This window comes from Actinia tenebrosa, unplaced genomic scaffold (genome assembly GCF_029948245.1).
Source record: "Actinia tenebrosa isolate PJP-AT-01 unplaced genomic scaffold, QUT_ActTen_1.0 PGA_scaffold0__85_contigs__length_37466705, whole genome shotgun sequence".
NCBI lineage: Eukaryota > Metazoa > Cnidaria > Anthozoa > Actiniaria > Actiniidae > Actinia > Actinia tenebrosa.
The window spans coordinates 29,658,907-29,680,205 of NW_028292569.1; the positions used below are offsets into that span (position 1 = coordinate 29,658,907).

Consider the following 21,299-nt stretch of genomic DNA (forward strand, 5'->3'; position numbering starts at 1 on the left):
CAAGGGTTCAGTTGAAAACCGTTTTGTTTAGGTGATGTCACGTAAGCCGTCTACGCTTCTTCAATCCGAACTGAAGGTCTGCAGTAAAATATAATGAAGCACACGACGGCTATTTCAGGTCTTGGTCAACTCGATCCAATTCATACACATGAAGATATTTTCATTGGTAAATATTCAAACGGCGTCCCGTCTACAGATCGGCTATCATTATGAATCTGACGCCAAATGAATCGTGTCCTGAGCTCACGGTCTAGATGAGCAACATGCAAATGATGCAATTTTATATTTTTATATATTTTGTTTAATATTAATATATTTTGCAATACATTTATTTTTATTGTTTTTTTTTTTTTTGTTTTGTTTTTTTTCCCCTTTGTTGTTGTTGTTGTTGAATAACAACAAAATGAATTTTAAACAAAAGAAGGCGTGATAAATTCGGGATAAAATCGCATACGCACTGAAACGCCGGTTCTTAAAGTATGAACTGGCTCCGACACTTGATGAGTAATCTTATCCCTCGAACAATGGTAATGCTCTATTTACCACAAACACAAGAAAAAACCTGTATAAGCCGGTTTGAAGAGCTAGGTACATAAATATCTGTAAGCCCGAAAGCGTGTTTCTTTGTTATCTTGCACGTTGCTGCACTCGTCCTGCAGAAGGTTAAAGATCCCAACTTAAACAAAATGTCCAAGGTAAATTATATACCGTATTGGTAAATTACTCAAGTTAAGTTGCGCTGTACACTTTCAAAGTCAAAAAAAAGTGCATATTGTTTTTGATGAGATATCCCCGCAATTAAAAGATAGTCTTTGCATACGTTTCCCTTAGTTTACTGTTACATATTTTTATTATTTGTATCAGCCACGAGGACTACTCGAACGTCTGGATGCTGGAGAGGTTGTGGTTGGAGATGGCGGGTTTCTGTTTTGCATGGAAAAACGTGGTTATGTTAAAGCTGGACCGTGGACTCCTGAAACGACAGTGGAGCATCCCGAAGCAGGTAGGTAAACAAAAATAGCATTCTTAATTTGTCACTCCTGCAGAGTAGCAATAAATAGTTTATGGTTTTGTAGGCTCAAGCCCCGCTCAAGCTAACGCATAAACATAGAACAGGAGCTTCAGTGAAAGTACTGGAACTTCTTGTAATACAAGAACGCAAACGTGTTTAACCTGTTTCGCCACTCAAACAATTAAGAGGCTGCCGTGTAAGGATCGAGCAAAGCTAGAAATAGAGAGTTTTAGATTGACTTTTTTTTCTCCCCGCAAACGGCAAACGTGAGGACGTTTTCATAGTTTTCATGTATTTTACTTTACCTTTTACAAAGCTTCTCACCAAGCGCAAATAATCTTTTGTTTTTCTACTACTTGGACTTTTTTTTCGATTCTTTTTCAGTAATTTAAAAGAATTTCTTACTGGTCAACTGACGTTTCACGTTTGCCGCGAACGTAAATCTAAAACTCTCTAATGACCCAAAAATCGCCCCACCTCAAACTTTGCCTGAAGAAAGCAACAATTTATTTTGGAAAAAAAATCATTTGTAATATTTTTAGAAGCGAAAAACGAATTTGGTTGTCAAAAGCGATAGAAAATATCCATGAAAGCGGCATTCAAAAAAAAAATCATCGAACGATTTTTTATCTAAATGAAGCTATTCACTGAAAGATGTATTTTTTACAAATATTCTCCTTTAATTTCATATACATAGAAGGGTTTTAAGGCAGTCAAATAAAAATAAGTACGCTTACGCTTTGCTGGCGTTACAAGACTTTGTACACAGAGATCAGCAAAGCGTGAGCCGTGTAGCCAGCCGTAACAGCACGCGACAAGAAATAACACGGAGGTCAAGCGTGAATAATCAACAAGCAGCCGTGAGCGAAAACAGTTGTGAGCGTACTTATTTTAAATTAAGTCTAGGTTTCGAGAAAATAAGCGGTAAACGATTTCTATGATGTCGCCATTACTTCATAACGAAAAGGCCGCTTCAAACTAATTTATCATTTTTGTATGAAAATCGCTCGCAGATCGAGTTATTCAAGACGAAGTTGTAGCCGGTTCAATGCGGCTAGGTGTGCCAGACCAAAACTACCCACAGCCTCCTTAATCTATTTATTATAGCCATTCGGTCATGTTCTTTGCACACTCAGTGATAGCGGTCTAGCAGACTAAATAGCGGTCTGGAGTCCTAGCCTTTTGTTTTATAATGATATGCATAAGTATCAGCACAAATGGGCTTTGCACATTACGACATAGTTTTGATATCTTTAAAAAAACATCCGTGAATAGGAAATTTTAACAAAGTTGGGCTAAAACGTACGGGGAGGTGAGGTGCATTAGTGATTTCCCAGTCTATTGTTCTTTGCAATTGCAATATCAAATGTTGATTATGGTTATTGTTTGCCTAAGTTCGTCAGCTGCATCGAGAATTCTTACGAGCGGGTGCCGATGTCATGCAGACATTTACCTTCTACGCCAGCGAAGACAAGTTAAAGAACAGAGGAAATGATGCTATCAAAATTGGGGTCAGTAACATGACTCTGAAAAATAACCTTTCATCTGCAAAACGACTCTATAAAAGCCGTCCATATGAAGCTAGGGTGACCCAAGGCGAAGGCCAAAGTCGCATTTACGCGAGTTTTCATTTTCAAGTTTTCCAAGTCAGGGCGGGTGAAAAAGAAAAAAAAGGTTTCCTTGAAAAGTTTTCTTTAAAAAAATTCTTAACAACTTTTACTTGTTCCCGCAATGTGTTATGTACAGCTACTTTTTATCACCTACACGAGCAAATAAAACTGGTCAAGGACAACTTGCTTGCGTAAATGCGGCTTCATTCTTTTGTTTTTGGTGTCCCCTGGGGAAACAAAGCAATATTTATATTTTCGTGAATTTTCCGGGAAGCTAGAGTGACCCCATGCGAGGGCAAACTTTCAGTGTTTTCCTCCCAGGGGAAAAATGTCCCAAACACTATTTGGGTCACCCGATCTTTGTGTAAACGAGCTCATGGACGTTTTCAGTTGTCAAACTAGTTATCATTTTTGTTGAGGTTTGAATTGATTGAAAAAGCCTTTGAAAGTTACCCTACAAGTACGAAGATAATGTTAGGTCAGCATGCACGTATTAGGTGTCGTATAAATCATCGAGTAATACAACAGGGTTTGAAATTTAATCGTAGGTAATTGAGGGTTGTACGTAGTACCTTAAGGTATTAGACTTTATTATAATGTTGAGATGAAGAAAAAAATTAGAAATTTAAATTCATCCCAAGATTAAAGACAAGAAATAAAGGCTTTGCGGCATCGCGTGACGGTAGCCACGACAGGAGGCACATAGTCTTTTTTTCCAAACTGGATTCTCTCTCGTGTAAAGCAACACAGATTAGATCAGATTCAATTGTTCCTCCTGTCATGGCTGGGATGCTGCAAAGGCTCTATACCGAGTTTTGCACTTTTAAGTAAGCTTTAAGTTGAGCCTTGAATCTTGAAGTTAAAAAATGGCAAACTCCGTCTGATTTTTTTTCAGTGCGAAGCTGTAAATCAAGCAGCATGTGACCTAGCTAGAGAGGTAGCAAACGAAGGAGGAGCTCTTGTAGCTGGCAATATTTGTCAGATACCATCATATCTTAGTGGCAAGGGAAAAGAGGCATGTCAGGCTGAGTACAAGAAGCAATTAGACGTGTTTGTCAAGAATGACGTGGATTTTCTCATTGGAGAGGTGAGATTATTCATGATGTGGTAGAAACCGATAGACATGATCTCAACAGGAAAAGGATTTGAAAAAAAGAAGAAGAGAAAAAAAAGATTGAGGTGAAAAATTGGGGGGGGGGGGGGGGGGGGGGGGAAGGAAAAGAAAATGAATGTCGGAACTATATATAAAAAAAGACGGAAAATTAGGAATCGAATCTTTATTATGACACTGTTGTAAGAAATGGGTCGATACTCCTTTTGATTAGAAATCTCGGGGGGGGGGGGGGGGGGGCGCCTAGGATAAGCCACATCGATGCGCGCTTCTCTCCTTTTCCGACACCCTAAGAGATACCAGAAAATGCTGATTTTCAATTGCGAATTTTTACCCCTAAGAGATACGACGAGCATCCCCGGTACTTTTTTCCCGGAACACGTCAATATTATGCACACAATCCAGGCTAGTGAGCAACAGAAAAATTCGCCTTAAATTCAATTCTTTTTTTTATTACTCGCAGCTGTTTGAGCACGTCGAGGAAGCAGAGTGGGCGACAGAAGTCATGAAAGCCACGGGGAAACCAGTTGTTTGTTGTCTAACTATCTCAGCCAGTGGTGACCTTAATGGTGTGTCTGTGAAAGACTGTACCCTGCGTCTTGCTAAATCTGGTGAGCACTTCTTCCAAATCTCGTGCAATCTTGATGAGCTCTTACTTCGGGTTTAATTTCCCGATTTACATTCGTACGGCAAGTTGTGCGTGTGACAGTTGCGAAAATAAATCGCACCGCGTATTAGACCAGCAAAACCGAAACCGCTGTGTTCATTAATCGCAGACTCATTTACACGGGGTTAGCTCAAATCAGTGTTTAAATATTCACAAATACTAACGGCAAAGTAAAAAATGCACAACTTCAACAGTACGAACACTTTGAAACTTGACGGACCTTGACTGGAACGTGTGAATATAATGCGCACAATCAAGGCTAACCCTGAGCAAATGAGTCTGTAATAATCAAAAAACACAGCAGTAATTTGGAACTCGAAAATGGTCTAGTAATCGTACCTTTAGATGGCACAACAAAATCTAGGAACTCCTTTAATTTCGGAAATTAAATTTTGCCTCATATATAGTGATTGTATTCCTGTTTAATTTCTGCCATCAGTGTATCAATATATTTCCAAATCTATCATGAATCCTGAGTGCAATTTCCAATTGATTTTTCTTTGATGTGTTTCAGGTGCTGATGTCATCGGTGTCAATTGTTTCTTTGATCCTGATGTTTGCATCGAGACAGTACGTCTGATGAAAGCAGCTTTGGACGAAGCCGGGATAAAGAAACATCTCATTATCCAGCCCATAGGCTTCAAAACCCCGGAGAGTTTGGGCGGGAAATTTAAACTTGGCTTTTGTGGACTTCCAGATTTTCCATTCGGTAATAACTTTTAATATCGATTTATGACATCATTATAGTAACGACCGCAATAGACCTTAAAATACCGCTGTTTTCCTTGACTACAGATTCATTTACGCAGGGCTGGTTAATACTATATTCATGTCTTGATCTTATACTTCCAGGTTTAGAATCTCGTATTCTAACGCGATGGGACTGTCATAGATACGCTCGTGAGGCATATGATCTTGGCGTTAGATACATTGGTGCATGTTGTGGCTTTGAACCCTATCATGTCAGAGCTATTGCCGAAGAAGTGAGTTCATTGTCGTGCTCTAAAAATGCATGGACGTAGGGAGGGAGGGAGGGAGGGAGGGAGGGAGGGAGGGAGGGAGGGAGGGAGGGAGGGAGGGAGGGAGGGAGGGAGGGAGGGAGATATGGATGGATTGGCGGATGCATATGGATAAATGGATAAATGGAACATGATGTCTATATTTAGTTGTCAAGCTTACTTGTAATCTCATTGACAGCTTGCAAAGGAACGTGGTAAATACCCACCAGCAAGTGACAAGCACGGCCTATGGGGAAGCGCCCTTAAACAGCACACTTATCCATGGGTCAGACCAAGGTATGGCATACATGTACATCTCTTTATTTTCATTGTTTGTTGTATTTATTGATGGCTTGCTACAAACGACAAGGGAAAAGAGTTTGAGTTTCCTGAGAATTGGAAATATATTGTTATGTCCTTTAAATTCAGCTGGAGTCCGACGTACTGCAAAGGGTCTATTGATTGATATAAAAATATACAAATGTAACTTCATTGGTGGAGATCAGAAACAAAGTAACTATATATTACAAAACTTGTTGCAGGTCAACAAGGTCTTACTGGGAGAACTTCGAACCAACTAGTGGTCGCCCCTATGCTGGAGCAATGAGAAAGGTAGCCGACATTTTTGATACGTCATCAGGACACCAAGACATGAAGCAACAAGTAGAAATGACGTCAGAGAAAGAAATCCAAGAGCTGAAGGATCGTGTTGAGGAAAGCACGACTCATGTTGGAATGTGAATGGGATCGATATGAGAGTGCATAACTTGTTGTTTACATGAACCTTTGTTTAAATACTTGTTTCGAATTTTCTGTTGCTTAGAGTTAGCCTTGATTTTGTGTCATATGTTCATGTGTTTCATTGAAGGTCTGTGCAAAGTGTCATATAGGAATTCTCTAATATCATACTACGTGCATGGTTGCATATAATTCCGCCTGTAACGCGCGAGAGCGGGTTGCGATTCCCTTTTGAGATCACAGCTTTCAATGGTGTATTAAACCTTGAAATAGAGGTTTTGCACCATCACGTGCTCACGTCCATAATACAGCTTGGGCTGCCTGTGGTAGATGGCGGAAAATGCTCTTACCTTATCAAGGATTTATTACTATCATTAGAAACTCACATATATATTATCTAAATCAAAGAGCTCAATGATTTAAAAGGATTTTCACTCCAAAAACATCAATTTTCAACGTTTATGCAAATTAGCATTAGCCATAGATTCCGCCGATTCCTGACGTTTGTTTCCGGACCAGCTTCGGTGGATCCGAGTCGGAATATTCCGGAATATGAGTGAGGAAGTACCCCCGACCCGTTTCATATGTACTACTGCATCCGGTACTGTCAGTGCTTTCTTGTCGAAAACTACTTCATTTCCTGGAACAAAAGCTATAGAGGACCACAGGTTTAGTGTATGTACACTACTACGTGTTTTTAAAATAAATATTATACTGTAAGAAATTATACTGTTTTAAACTCATTCATGAATCACGAGAAAAACAATATGTTAAGAGGTTTTTTGACTGGTTTCTTAGGGTCAGCTCAAACGTCGAACTTTATATGAGACGCACCTAATGACATAAAAGAAGACCGCATTGTTTTCCATTGTTTCAATTAGGTTGGGCTCATGTTAAGTTCGAATTTTGAGCTCTGAACTTCATAAATCGACTTTTAGGGGCAATTTTCATAAGTACAACAGCTCGTTATCCTTCACTAGCTGCGCATGAACACTATTCCAGTGTTTATACTCCCTCAAATTGATACAAATGAGTAAAAATCGAAATGTTCCTCTGAAATGGTGGAAAGCTACATTTTTATGATTTCATTTCCTAAAACTATTTTGATAACCATTTTGTTTGCGTTTGACCGTCTAATCTAATTTTAACCCTCGAACAAAAGCTTTCTAAATTAATAAACTCGATAATAATTCATGATAAAAACCATATGCTTTATGGTTGTAAGAAACTAGTGAATAATTCTGATATAAACTCATGTTCATTTTCTTAAACTTTAACTTTCCTTTTCTTGGGCAGATTCAGTTTCTATCTTGAAAGCCTTAGCTAAACACAAAAGAACTAACGTAGAATTTGTTAACAAATAAACAATATCCGTCATGAATTACAAAACAGCTACTCGTAATGCATATATTAATAATGATTATTGGTCTACGTCACGCAACGCTCAGTCCCCTAGACTACAGCGTCTGAGCTACTACTTAATGCTTGATCACGATCTGTTTACCTAAAAAAAATCTATCAAAAACCTTTGAATACTTATTTCCTTGTCATATTGCATGCTGCTGCAAAGATTTCTTCCAGAGGCATACGATTATTAAACGATCTCAGCTCAAAGTAAAGAAAATGTCCAAGGTAAAGTATTATTGATGTGAATTATCCAAGTTGAATTACGTGTACAATTCCCGTAGTCATCGAAATAATCCAAAATCCATTAATATCCATATTCCATTGATTTCGGTAATCGAAGACCAACCGATGGCTTGAGAATCTATGACTATTTATTTGTTTCGATCCTGAATTCGCTTGACTTTCCGAGTATCAAATGCATCGATACATGCATATTTATTAATCCTAAGTGATTTCACTGTGAAGGATGCTGCCATTGATGCTGGCATCGATTGACTGGCATCACCGCATAGTCCATAATTTAGAACTCTGACAACTTACTCATGACCAACAAAGTAAAAGGTAGTCTTTTCTAACGCTTCCCTTAGTTTATTGTTACATATTTTCATTAATTGTGTCAGCCACGAGGACTACTCGAACGTCTGGATGCTGGAGAGGTCGTTGTGGGAGATGGCGGGTTTCTGTTTTGCTTGGAAAAACGTGGTTATGTAAAAGCTGGACCGTGGACTCCTGAAGCAACAGTGGAGCATCCCGAAGCAGGTAGGTAAACCAATAATAGTATTCTTAATTTGTCACTTTGCACTTCTTATAGTGTCACGCAACGTTCTCCCTGTTCTATCCCTCAAAACAATAAGTCATTTTCAATTCAAAGTCATTTGAATATACTAAACTTATGCATGCAACGAGTCATAGTCCCAAAGGAAGCCCGAGTAAAAAGAAACACCTTACGACCCATAAAGCATTTCGATTTGGGCATTTGAGGGGCACTTTGCATAAAGACAAGAGTGTTCATGAGCAGTGATGGGAGGAATAGCAATATACTGTATTTATATGAAAGTGCCCCTCGGTAAAGAACAAGAACCCAGTCAAGAGGAAATTTTAACGTTGTACTACTAAAGCGATTTCCCAGTCTATTGTTCTTTGCAATTGCAATATCAAATGTTAATTATGGTTATTTATTGTCTAAGTTCGTCAGCTGCATCGAGAATTCTTACGAGCGGGTGCTGATATCATGCAGACGTTTACCTGCTACGCCAGCGAAGACAAGTTAAAGGACAGAGGAAATGATGCTATCAAAATCGGGGTCAGTTAAATGAAACTAAAAATAAAATTTCATCTACAAAACATCTCTGTAAAAGCCGTCCATATAAAGATGACCCTAAGGCTAGGGCCAAAGCCGCATTTACACAAGCAAGTTTTCTTGACATTAATACCGAAACAACTATGGGCAAAAATAATTTGTAAAGGAAAAATTGCTCATGACAAGAATTACCTTGGAGTTAAATGAGTCGAAAATTTATTTATTTTTTCTAGTGCGAGGCTATCAATCAAGCAGCATGTGACTTAGCTAGAGAGGTAGCAAACGAAGGAGGAGCTCTTGTAGCTGGCAATATTTCTCGGACACCATCATATCTTAGTGGCAAGGGAAAAGAGGCATGTCAGGCTGAGTTCAAGAAGCAATTAGACGTGTTTGTCAAGAATGACGTGGATTTTCTCATTGGAGAGGTGAGATTTTATTGCATTTGCAGCTTCTGGTTTCAATAATAATGAAAGATATTTCCGTCAAAGCCTAAAATTATCAAAGCAAAGTGCCCCCTTAAATATGACTTTTTCAATTCAAATTTTTTCAGTTGTTTTCCGAAGTCGAGGAAGCAGAGTGGGCGACAGAAGTCATGAAAACCACTGGGAAGCCAGTTGTTTGTTGTCTAACGATCTCAGCCATTAGTGACCTGAGTGGTGTGTCTGTGAAAGATTGTACCCTACGTCTTGCTAAAGCTGGTTAGTATCTAGAATATTTGCATATTTAGGTGCTGGTAGCCATGTTGAAAAAGAAAAGAAATCGTTTACTCTCGGAAATATATATTTTTCTCATCTGAAAAGATTGCATTGTTCCTGCCATCCAACATGGCTGCCGTCACGTGATCACCCAAAACCATTATGTCAGTATATCAATATATTTTAAATCTATTATGAATCTTGGGTGCAATTTCCAAACTAGTAGGTAAACTGTTACACACATTGATTGTTTCAGGTGCTGATGTCATCGGTGTCAATTGTCGCTTTGACCCTGATGTTTGCATCGAGACAATACGTCTGATGAAAGCAGCTTTGGACGAAGCCGGGATAAAGAAACACCTCATCATCCAGCCCTTAGGCTTCAAAACGCCGGAGTGTTTGGGCGGGAAAGTTAAATTTGGTTATGTAGAATTTCCAGAATTCCCATTCGGTAATATAACTTTTAATATCGAGCGATAACATCATTGTAGTGAAACACCGCTGTTTTCCTTAATTACAGATTCATTTACGCAGGGTTGGCTCGATTTTGTTTAGAATATTAATGAGCTCCAGTGAAGGCCAATGGAGTTTCAAAGTGTATTATTGCAGGCAGGCAGGCAGGCAGGCAGGCAAAAAAACAAAAAACAAAAAGCAGTGGAATCATTTCTTTTGTACCATATTTATGCCTTAATTCGTTATACTTTCAGCTTTAGAATCTCGTATTCTAACGCGATGGGACTGTCATAGATACGCTCGTGAAGCATATGATCTTGGCGTTAGATACATTGGTGGATGTTGTGGCTTTGAACCCTATCACGTCAGAGCTATCGCCGAAGAAGTGAGTTCATTCTCGTGCTTTAAATTGGATTAATTGATGAATGGGATGAAAAGGAATCGATTGGGATGGGATGGATGGATTCGAGGGGATAGTTTCGTGGATGCATATGGCTGAATGGATAGATGGAACATGTTATATGTGCCGGATTTCGTTGACAAACTGACTTGTAATCTCATTGACAGCTTGCAAAGGAACGTGGTAAATACCCACCAGCAAGTGACAAGCACGGCCAATGGGGAAGCGCCCTTAAACAGCACGCCTTACCATGGGTCAGACCAAGGTATGGCTTACATGTATTTCTCTTTATTTTCATTGTTTGTTGTATTCATTGATGGGTTGCCACAAACAACTTAAGAAAAGAGTTTAAATTTCCTGAGAATTCGAAATGTATTGTTATGTCCTTTAAATTCAGCTGGAGTCCGACGTACTGCAAAGGGTCTATTGATTGATATAAAAATATAAAAATATAACTTCATTGTCCAATTCAGACGCGAAATAGCTATACGTTACAAAACTTGTTGCAGGTCAACAAGGTCTTACTGGGAGAACGTAGAACCAACTAGTGGTCGTCCTTATGCTGGAGCAATGAGAAAGACAGTGGACATCTTTAATAGGTCATCAGGACAGCAAGACATGAAGCAACAAGTAGAAATGGCGTCAGAGAAAGAAGTCCAAGAGCTGAAGGATCGGGTTGAGAAAAGTACGACTCATGTTGGAATGTAAATGGGGTCGATATGAGAGTGAATAACTTGTTGCTACATGATCCCTTGCTTAATTCCCAAGAAATACTCCAGTTTCGAGTAGTTTTAGTGTAGGATATTCATGTGCCCCAAGTGGACAGTGTGTCGGAAATAAGGTTTTCTAAACCAGTTCATTCTTGCTGCAAGTTCCATAAACATGCGAACTCTGTCTCCAAGAAATGCACGCTGAAATTTGGATTGGCAGTCCAAATCATGGAATTGATTCGGTTTGATTGACGGCAGCGAATCAATGCGCCTTACATTTATGACCAGTGGAGGACAGCATATTAAGACGCTATTAGCAGCCGTGCAGCTTACAATCATGTGTGATTTGTTTGTACATTAGGCCCTGGCTAAATGAGGAAAACATGTTTCCAAAACATGTTTTCTTAAATGTTTCCAAAGGTGGCAAAACTGTCAGGAAACATCGGGAAACATGTTTGCTCAACATCGGTTAGCGCATGCGCACTTTCAAGATAGAGCTAGCGTTGCTAAGTAAGGAACTTTTAGAACGTTGAATTTCGTGGCTAAACGAGGAAACATTCGGGAAACATTGTTTTCATGCGTCTTAGAAGCATGAAATGTTTCTGCCGCACAGCAGAAACATTTTTGCGTCTTGGAAGCAAAATTTGTTGCACGTAGCAATGTTTCGCATTTGGCTAAACTTGGAATCATCGAGGAACATGCGCGCGGGAAACATGTTTCTGAAAACTTGTTTCCTCGTTTAACCAGGGCCTTAGTATTATATTGTTAAAATTATAATGTAATAAGCTAATTTAATATAATCAACTTACATTATTTCATTTTTTCCTCTGCTTAAGCTAAGGGAATTGTCAAGGGTTCCAATTGTTTAAGATGGACATCGATGTTACTATAAACGAATTTGTTAAGATCTTCTGAACTTTCCGCGGAAGTTCAGAAGTTGGTTGGCTTATTCGCGGCAAATAAACTTGTTTTTCAACCGGGAGCTACTGGAATTAATATTCTTTTTGGATATTCATTCGGGAACTTCAAATTCTATATACTAAACCAAGTTCCAAACATTGGCAGGACGTTCTAAAGTTCATAACGAACTTCGTTTCGAAGTTCGAAAGTTGGTTGCCAACTTGGGATATTCCGAACATAGCTCGGAGCCTGAGGGTGTAAACTATAATGTGAAGCAGATTGTAAATGAGAAACAATATAGAATTGTTTTACGAAGTGGCAACTCATATTCTTCGTTTGCACGTTACGTCATTGCGGCCATGTTGGTACCATTTACCAAAAGATTTCTCAATAACATACATTGTTAACGGTACCACAATGACCGACATGTTTTTGTCTTTTACGACTATCTTGGGAATGCTTGCAACCCATCAATTATTGCTGGGATACCTGTGGTATCACAGTAATAAAATAAGCAACACAGTTAATATAAATACATAAATATAGGCTAAAAGACGATTTTGTTTAGTTCAAGAGAATAACGAGTCAATGCTGAATGAATATTTACGATCTCTTATCGTAATTCTGACTCTTCAAACCCTGTTCTCCTCATCGATCGATTATCGCTTGTTCGTGCAGAAAATCCTGTTTGAGTAGATGAATCATCATGAATAGATAAACCAAAACAAGCTTTTGCCTATGACGTTCATTGAACATTCTTAGAAATAATCGCTTCGAAATCTCGCTATCTTCTCGTCTTATCCTTGTTTACGAAATTGATAGATTAATATTTCTAGTTCGGCTGTCTTGAATTACGTCGGTCAACGAAATAGAGCTTGCGTAAACATAAACCTGTGCCACGTGATTTGCTAGCTACGCCCTCTCATAATCACTTGACAACATAGTGACATTGATTGACATCTGATGTATGATAATTGATTGGACTATAGACGGGAACCCTATAGCAGATACCCGCAAAGGTCTCTTGGGTAAGTTCCTGAAGACCCCTGGGTAACTGTTGCGCAACTTTGCCATTTTGTCGCGGAGGAAAACAAAAAATAAATAAAAAATAAAAACAAAAACAAAAACAAAAACAAAAACAAAAAAAAAAATACAACAGAAAATCAAAGACATTTCATAGCCGGTGTACCACAGGTATCTCAGCAAAAAATGGTGATTCATTAAAAAATATCGATAAATTATAAGATTATAAAATGTAAAGTAATTATGAGAGTGGTCTTGAGCAAATATTAGACCTCATTTACGTTTTAAATGAAGCATTTTGATTTTAAAGCGAGCTATACAATGCCCGTGCAAATGTGCACGTTTATTCTCAAACAGCAACCTAACTACGTATGCCAAAATCCGGACCGGAACTACTTACAGCATCTAGTTACCAATGATATTGGTCTACGTCACGTAGCACTCAGTTCCCTAGACCACAGAGCGCTTACTACATAATTCTTGACGATCTATATACCTTTAAAAAAAACTAGGAAGAACCTATACTGCTCGTTTGGATACTTATTTCCTTGCTATATTGCTTGCTGCTGCAAAGACTTTCCCCAGAGGCATACGATTAACATCCCAGCTTAAAGAAAATGTCCAAGGTAAAGTACAATTTGTTAAGAGAGAAATATTTTCGTTTCAAGCCGTGACCGCCAAAACCTATTTTCTTGAAGAAAGGCTGTTGTACAAGGCTAAAATCTTGTTATTCAGAAAGTTTAACTTGTTTGGAAGTGGAGTCCACCGCGGATGAAAGTCTTAACCCAAAGCAAACATTTGAATCGAAAATGAGGTTTAGGCCTTCATTTTCTTATTTCCTATACGTTTTCTTTTTAAAAAAAGCCTGACAAAGCTCCATTCTAACACGAATGCAACAAAACATCTTTATACTATTGAAAATACCACTTCAAAAAGGTATTTTATCATAGTACATCAGTTTCTAACTGTTAAAAAAAGTTTTTGAGTGTTAACCCAAAACGAAATTTGGGATCAAAACTCATACGAAGGTCTAGCTTTTGGCGCTTTTTGTCATTATTGCTAGTTATTGAAAAACATTTCCTCTTAATTTCAATTATTCAAGTCCAAGAATTCCATGACTTTGTACAATTTCGAAGCAAAATTTGTGCATTTTCACTACCGCATAGTCCACAATTTGGAATTCTGACAACTTACTCATGACCAACAAAGTAAAAGGTAGTCTTTTCTAACGTTTCCCTTTGTTTATTGTTACATATTTTTATTATTTTTATCAGGCACGAGGGCTACTCGAACGTCTGGATGCTGGAGAGGTCGTTGTGGGAGATGGCGGGTTTCTGTTTTGCTTGGAAAAACGTGGTTATGTTAAAGCTGGACCGTGGACTCCTGAAGCAACAGTGGAGCATCCCGAAGCAGGTAGGTAAACGAAACTAGCATTCTTAATTTGTCATTCCTGCAGAGTAGCAATAAATAGTTTATGTATTGGATGTGAACAGCTTGCCTACTTTCATACGAAAATCAAACTTGTTTAACCTATTCCGCCCTTCAAAACAATAAATGGATATCACTTATTCATGTAGTCTACTCCTACTCAGACATTCTTCTTATGCTGTCACGCAACGTTTCGTTACAGACACTAAGAACAAATACGTAGAAGGCTATCAATGTAGCTAATTTGAAAATAGTTAATATGTTAATAGAGGGGACTGGTTGTGAAACCCGGCAAACTTCAGGACCGGCCTACTGTTTCGCGCTTGAGGTTGAACCGGACCATCACGTTATACCGACCGTGCATAATGAATCAAAGCAAGTGCTGAAAATACTGGTTTCCTTTATATACAGGTACAGTGGAACCCCGCCTTACGACCACCCGCTTAATACAGAAACCCCGTTATTGCGGTCAGCTCTTTTGGGTAGCGACGAAATGCCCATACATTTACTGTAAAACTGATGTACCCGCTTAATACGGCCACCCGTTAATACGGCCAACGGCCACTTTTTTGTGGCCCGACTGACAAACTTCCATATTTTTTTAACCCCGTATTACGGCCAGGACAAATAGGTTACAGTTTAGATCTTAATGTAAATACTGTAAATAAGTTATTGCTGCAAAATCTGTGATTCTTTTATTCATTCGGTTAACATTCTACAGTAATGCTTTTTGTAGAATCAGAATCAACACAACAATAACTTCAAACAGAGAAACACGTACAGCATGATGCGATAAAGTATGTCCGCATTTATTTTATAGCGGTACAGTATTAAAACGAGCCATGCCGATAGCCTGTCTGGGACGATATCCAGCCTCGAGTCAGTATGGCTTCAAAGGAAGCTTCATTCGTCTGCACAGAGCAAAGTCACTGCCTATTTTAAAAAAGTAGTTGCTACTGTACTCAGTTTTCTCTGTTCTACTGTTATATCTACAGTCCTGTACTACTGTATAATTTAAAGTTTTAAAGTACTACTAAAGTTGAGTTATAACTGAGAGCCAAGAGCATCAGAAGTTTTAGAAACATTATTTAAAAATACGATATGCATTATTGCACTTAATTTGTTTAGCAGTTTCGTACTGATAATTAAAACACGTTTTTAACATATTTTTGACAGCCTGCTTAAAACGGCCACCCCGTTAATACGGCCACTTTTGAATGTCCCTTCGGTGGCCGGATTAACGGGGTTCCACTGTATTTCAAAAAAGGTTGAACCTAATACCGAATATTTTATACTGAATAGTGCACTCCAAGACCAAAGGGTATTGCGGGTCTTGTTAATTTGAAATAAAAAGTAAATATACAGACGGAATACAATAAAAATAGATTAAATAATTATTATTAATTCTACTTTAGACAATGTCACTATGACCCACAATGCACGTTTATATTCAGTTCATTGAGTTCAAGAGAACAAGAGAAAGATTTATTATTGAAATAATATCAATAATTGGTCTTTGTAAATGTTTTTGAATTTTTTTAGCTTTTTAAAGTGAAAGACATGAAATAAAAAGAACACCTCCATCAAAGACATAAGAAAGCAGTCTAAAGGAACTTTATGTGCCATTTTCCAGTCTATTGTGCAATTACAATAATTGAAATGTTGAGTATGATTTTTGTTTGCCTAAGTTCGTCAGCTGCATCGAGAATTCTTACGAGCGGGTGCTGATGTCATGCAGACATTTACCTTCTACGCCAGCGAAGACAAGTTAAAGAACAGAGGAAATGATGCTATCAAGATCGGGGTCAGTGACTAGAACTTAAATTAACTTCTATTGGAAAAACAACTCAATATTTATAAAAAAACCTCCACATGATAACACTACCGCATTTACACAAACAAAATTTACATTCCCATTGCCATAGTTATTAACTATGATTTACATGTGTGCGCAGTACAGTAGAATACCGAAAAAAATATGCTCAAATAAAACTATGGAAGGAAAAGTAGCCCTACCCTGCGAGCAGAGTCTCCTCAACTCCTCTACGGGCGAGAGAAGGAAAGGAGACTCTGCAGAAATCGTGTACAATTCTATTTGAGCATGCGCAGCGGTTGCTAAGAAACTAACTCGTTCACAAGCTCACTCGTTTTATAAATGGTTTTCGGTTCCGGTCCGAACACTATTACCGCTTAAACATGTTTTTAGAGTCATGACCTCAGTGAAAGATGATCTCGTGTTCTTCTTTTACTGCTTCAATTTCATCAAGCTTAGCAGTTTGATGCACTATATTTTCACAAGCGGAAATTTGGTCGCTCATCAGTGCCTGGAGCGGAGTTATTGCCACCAAAAGAGGATTTTAAGGGTATCGAATAGCGTTTGGATAGATTTCTTGAAGATGTTTGGTCATCGGAGTTACAAGCTGGAAAATAAGTGACTTTGCATGACCTGTCGGCAGCGAAACAAGCGGGTCTTTGGCATCCATAAAACTTTCTAGCGATTTCCTTTGATGAGTAATTGGTTGAAATTGATTTTTGTTTTGATAAAACGTGATATAAATCGCTTTCGAAATTACAGTTTGGGATACGATGCGGGCTCAATTTTGGTCATCGGCCATATTTTTTAATACAGACTCGCGCATCAAAACCAGTTTAAACCAGTATGAAACCTGAAATTATGCATCTCATTATCCAGATTCTTGGATAACGGCACTACAAAAGAAATACACGATTTCTGCAGAGTCTCCTTTCCTTCTCTCGCCCGTAGAGGAGTTGAGGAGACTCTGCTCGCAGGGTAAAGTAGCCCGTGAATATGCATGCGAACAGTAAATTAAAGACAAGAAATACCTTGGAGTTACAAATTGGCGATCGGAAGTTTAAATGTATAGTTAAACACAACCAGCTCTGTCTGATTTTTTCCCCCTTAGTGCGAAGCTATCAATCAAGCAGCATGTGACCTAGCTAGAGAGGTAGCAAATGAAGGAGGAGCTCTTGTAGCTGGCAATATTTGTCAGATACCATCACATCTTAGTGGCAGGGGAAAAGAGGCATGTCAGGCTGAGTACAAGAAGCAATTAGACGTGTTTGTCAAGAATGATGTGGATTTTGTCATTGGAGAGGTGAGATTTTATGGAATTTGGCAGCTTCTGGTTTCAATGATAGTGAAAGATATTTCCGTCAAAGCCTAAAATTATCAAAGCAAAGTGCCCCCTTAAATATGACTTTTTCAATTCAAATTTTTTCAGTTGTTTTCCGAAGTCGAGGAAGCAGAGTGGGCGACAGAAGTCATGAAAGCCACGGGGAAACCAGTTGTTTGTTGTCTAACGATCTCAGCCAGTGGTGACCTTAATGGTGTGTCTTTGAAAGACTGTACCCTACGTCTTGCTAAAGCTGGTTAGTATCTAGAATATTTGCATATTTAGGTAATGGCAGGAATGTTGAAAAAGAAAAGAAATCGTTTACTCTCGGAAATATATTTTTGCTCATCTGAAAAGATTGTATTGTTCCTGCCATCCAACATGGCTGCCGTCACGTGATCACCCAAAACCTTTATGTCAGTATATCGATATATTTCAAATCTATTAGGAATCTTGAAAGCAATTTTCAAACTAGTAGGTAAACTGTTACACACATTGATTGTTTCAGGTGCTGATGTCATCGGTGTCAATTGTCACTTTGACCCTGATGTTTGCATCGAGATAGTACGTCTGATGAAAGCAGCTTTGGACGAAGCCGGGATAAAGAAACATCTCATTATCCAGCCCATAGGCTTCAAAACGCCGGAGTATTTGGGCGGGAAAGTTATATGTGACTTTACTGACTTTCCAGAATTCCCATTCGGTAATATAACTTTTAATATCGAGAGATAACATCATTGCAGTGAAACACCGCTGTTTTCCTTAATTACAGATTCATTTACGCAGGGTTCGTTCGATTTTGTTTAGAATATTTATGAGTTCTAGTGAAGGCCAATGGAATTTCAAAGTGTATTATTGCAGGCAGGCAGGTAGGCATGAAAAAAAACCAAACAAACAAAGAAACAAAACAAAAAACAAAAAAACGGAAAGCGGTGGATACATTTCTTTTGCACCATATTTATGCCTTAATTCGTTATACTTTCAGCTTTAGAATCTCGTATTCTAACGCGATGGGACTGTCATAGATACGCTCGTGAAGCATATGATCTTGGCGTTAGATACATTGGTGCATGTTGTGGCTTTGAACCCTATCACGTCAGAGCTATCGCCGAAGAAGTGAGTTCATTTTCGAGCTTTAAATTGGATGAATTGATGAATGGGGTGAAATGGAATTGAATGGGATAAAATAAGATGGTTGGATGCGATGGGATGGTTTTGTGGATACATTGTTGGATGCATGGATAGGTGGAACATGATGTCTATATTCAGTTGTCAAGCTTACTTGTAATCTCATTGACAGCTTGCAAAGGAACGTGGTAAATACCCACCAGCAAGTGACAAGCACGGCCTATGGGGAAGCGCCCTTAAACAGCACGCCTTACCATGGGTCAGACCAAGGTAGGTTTGTTGATGTTTGTATTTATAGTCGGGAGACCCTGAGGAGAGATTTAACTTCAGTTGTATTGATGACAATTCACGATATTTTATTTCGAAAGTAGAAATGTCTTTAGTTTTGCCGCAGTGAAACCACGTTGTAACGTAGATAACATAGATTGGAAGTTTCAGGTATAATGATGCACGTGCATTCAATGCGTTGCCCGCCTCGCAAGGCCAAGAATATAGAGGAGCTTCTTGGATTTAAAATCAATCTAAAACGCCACAATTCCATTATTGGTTGTGTTAAAAACTTGTGTTATTGCAGGTCAACAAGGTCTTACTGGGAGAACGTAGAACCAACTAGTGGTCGTCCTTATGCTGGAGCAATGAGAAATACAGTGGACATCTTTAATAGGTCATCAGGACATCAAGACATGAAGCAACAAGTAGAAATGACGTCAGAGAAAGAAGTCCAAGAGCTGAAGGATCGTATTGAGAAAAGCACGACTCACGTTGGAATGTGAATGGAATATGATAGTGCATAACTTGTTTAGTTCTCATTAATATTAAATACTTCAATTTACATTCAATTTCTCTTTTATTAGTTCAGGGTTACACGATCCTTTGCGTTTGGGCAATTGCAAAACTTTTTCGTTTATCAACATCGAAACGTCAATGGCGGACTTCGAATCATCAATCACGGGACACGTTTTTGCGCGCAAAGCTCTATGGGATGGATTTCTATTCGCCTTCCGCGCGCGACGCCTGGCACATTTTAGAGATCACCTGGAACTTTTTGAAGATTATTTATCGTTAACTGCGTTAAGCCAAGGGCACTAGGACACCGAACGTAGTCGGATTTCTAAAGTTATTTTTTTCCTTTCGATTATGTGAATAAATTAAACGTATATACTTGTTTACTTATCCTGTGTCCGTGTTCCTTCGCTGTTATAATGCAGACGTTTTCTTCCAAAGGTCAAATGGTTTGAATAGGCGATCGGATGAGCGTTACTTCTTTAATTCTTTAACGTACTTAACTCTGTTTGTACCAACAACAACAACGCGACTGCGCGATGCTCCTTACGTCAGTAATATTCAATCGTCCTAGAGTTAATATGGTTAATCAAAACTCTAGGACGGTTGAATATTACTGACGTAAGGACAAACAGAGTCAAGTACAACGGCCGTTAAAGAGGTAACGCTCATCGTCTATTCTTGGTTTTCACCTACGTCATCATGAATTTCAAAAGCGGAAATTCGCATTATAATGAAATAAAAGTTTCATAATCTTGTAAAGCGGTCAAAACTACATATTCTGGCCACATTTTAAGGCTGTAAAGCATTTCGTTGCGGAACTAGAGGCGAGTAAACATGACGCAATTTTTTGTTAAAATGTATGGAGCGGCCATCTTGGTGTTCCAAGTTGGTGTTGGTACACCATCATGGCGGACGAAATTCCAAAGGCTTAATAAGATGATTGAGTTTTTGAGTTATTTTTGACTATATTTCACTTAAATATACCTTAAATAAATGAAGATATAGAAATATAGATAAGTTAGTGCTTGGGAACGAGGTTATTCCGGGCGAAATCCCTTAGAATTAAATTCGGAAAAATTAATTTCCGACCTCGCTGGGAATCGAACCCACTACCTTCGGAATTGTACTACCGATGCTCTACCAGCTGAGCTAGAGGTCAGACTGAGAGCAGGCCGGGGTGAAATAGATGTTGGGTAGCGGTAATTAGGATGCAAAGATGAGAATATGTGGACCGCATACCTTAAATAGATCTTTAAAACGTGTCTAAGGGAAAATCTTTTAACTAGAGTTAATTATTTTACTATTTTGATCGCTATTTAGATAGACGTGACGGTATTGCGTGACACAAACTCAACTTTCATAACTCGAGAACAAAACATCGAAATGACTCGACATTTTTTCTTGTGACTTATAACCCTGAGAAATGTCTTTATACGATCTATAGTTTAGGTTTTGATGACGTCATGTGAAAACCGGCAATTCAAACCCTTTGACCTTTGGAAGAAAAAGTTTGCATTATAACAGCGAGGGAACACGGACACAAGATAAGTAAACATTTCCGTCAATATATGATTAATAAAGGTTATTGTTATCGTCTGTGCTTGTTCTTTGAATGAATATTTGTCCATTTTCCCCGCAATAAAACAGCTTTTCCTTCTCCAAACATGTCGATCACTAAACGATTCTCATGTAATGAACCCAACGTGTCTCAAAAGGCGTGTGCTGATTGGCTAGATTTTGCAAAATCGCAATGTAGTAAGAATTTACAAATACATCAAAATAATACGATATTTTCTTTG

General features: G+C 38.5%; 3 protein-coding genes across 3 annotated transcripts; all 3 read left to right on the forward strand.

The window, feature by feature from the left end:
* Positions 1-569: 569 nt before the first annotated feature.
* LOC116297504 (betaine--homocysteine S-methyltransferase 1-like) lies at positions 570-6,863 on the forward strand. Its single transcript, XM_031705743.2, has 9 exons — positions 570-695; positions 865-1,003; positions 2,408-2,523; positions 3,518-3,709; positions 4,197-4,344; positions 4,915-5,109; positions 5,253-5,383; positions 5,598-5,695; positions 5,941-6,863. Exons 1-9 carry the CDS (start codon positions 687-689, stop codon positions 6,137-6,139), a joined length of 1,227 nt encoding a protein of 408 aa, XP_031561603.2. The 5' UTR covers positions 570-686; the 3' UTR covers positions 6,140-6,863.
* Positions 6,864-7,588: 725 nt separating this feature from the next.
* On the forward strand, positions 7,589-12,081 carry LOC148914037 (betaine--homocysteine S-methyltransferase 1-like). Its single transcript, XM_089039566.1, has 9 exons — positions 7,589-7,768; positions 8,164-8,302; positions 8,731-8,846; positions 9,077-9,268; positions 9,394-9,541; positions 9,795-9,989; positions 10,246-10,376; positions 10,559-10,656; positions 10,901-12,081. Exons 1-9 carry the CDS (start codon positions 7,760-7,762, stop codon positions 11,097-11,099), a joined length of 1,227 nt encoding a protein of 408 aa, XP_088895692.1. The 5' UTR covers positions 7,589-7,759; the 3' UTR covers positions 11,100-12,081.
* Positions 12,082-13,408: 1,327 nt separating this feature from the next.
* On the forward strand, positions 13,409-19,548 carry LOC116297506 (betaine--homocysteine S-methyltransferase 1). The gene is made up of 9 exons (XM_089039559.1): positions 13,409-13,650; positions 14,299-14,437; positions 16,141-16,256; positions 17,377-17,568; positions 17,695-17,842; positions 18,095-18,289; positions 18,572-18,702; positions 18,887-18,984; positions 19,289-19,548. Exons 1-9 carry the CDS (start codon positions 13,642-13,644, stop codon positions 19,485-19,487), a joined length of 1,227 nt encoding a protein of 408 aa, XP_088895685.1. The 5' UTR covers positions 13,409-13,641; the 3' UTR covers positions 19,488-19,548.
* The last annotated feature ends 1,751 nt before the right edge of the window (positions 19,549-21,299 follow it).

Coding starts and splice junctions, on each gene's coding strand:
- LOC116297506 (XM_089039559.1), top strand. Junction 17,569..17,694: donor TGGATTTTGTCATTGGAGAG/GTGAGATTTTAT, acceptor AAATTTTTTCAG/TTGTTTTCCGAAGTCGAGGA. Junction 18,290..18,571: donor CTTTCCAGAATTCCCATTCG/GTAATATAACTT, acceptor TTATACTTTCAG/CTTTAGAATCTCGTATTCTA.
- LOC116297504 (XM_031705743.2), top strand. Junction 1,004..2,407: donor AGTGGAGCATCCCGAAGCAG/GTAGGTAAACAA, acceptor TGTTTGCCTAAG/TTCGTCAGCTGCATCGAGAA. Junction 4,345..4,914: donor CCTGCGTCTTGCTAAATCTG/GTGAGCACTTCT, acceptor GATGTGTTTCAG/GTGCTGATGTCATCGGTGTC.
- LOC148914037 (XM_089039566.1), top strand. Junction 8,303..8,730: donor AGTGGAGCATCCCGAAGCAG/GTAGGTAAACCA, acceptor TTATTGTCTAAG/TTCGTCAGCTGCATCGAGAA. Junction 9,269..9,393: donor TGGATTTTCTCATTGGAGAG/GTGAGATTTTAT, acceptor AAATTTTTTCAG/TTGTTTTCCGAAGTCGAGGA.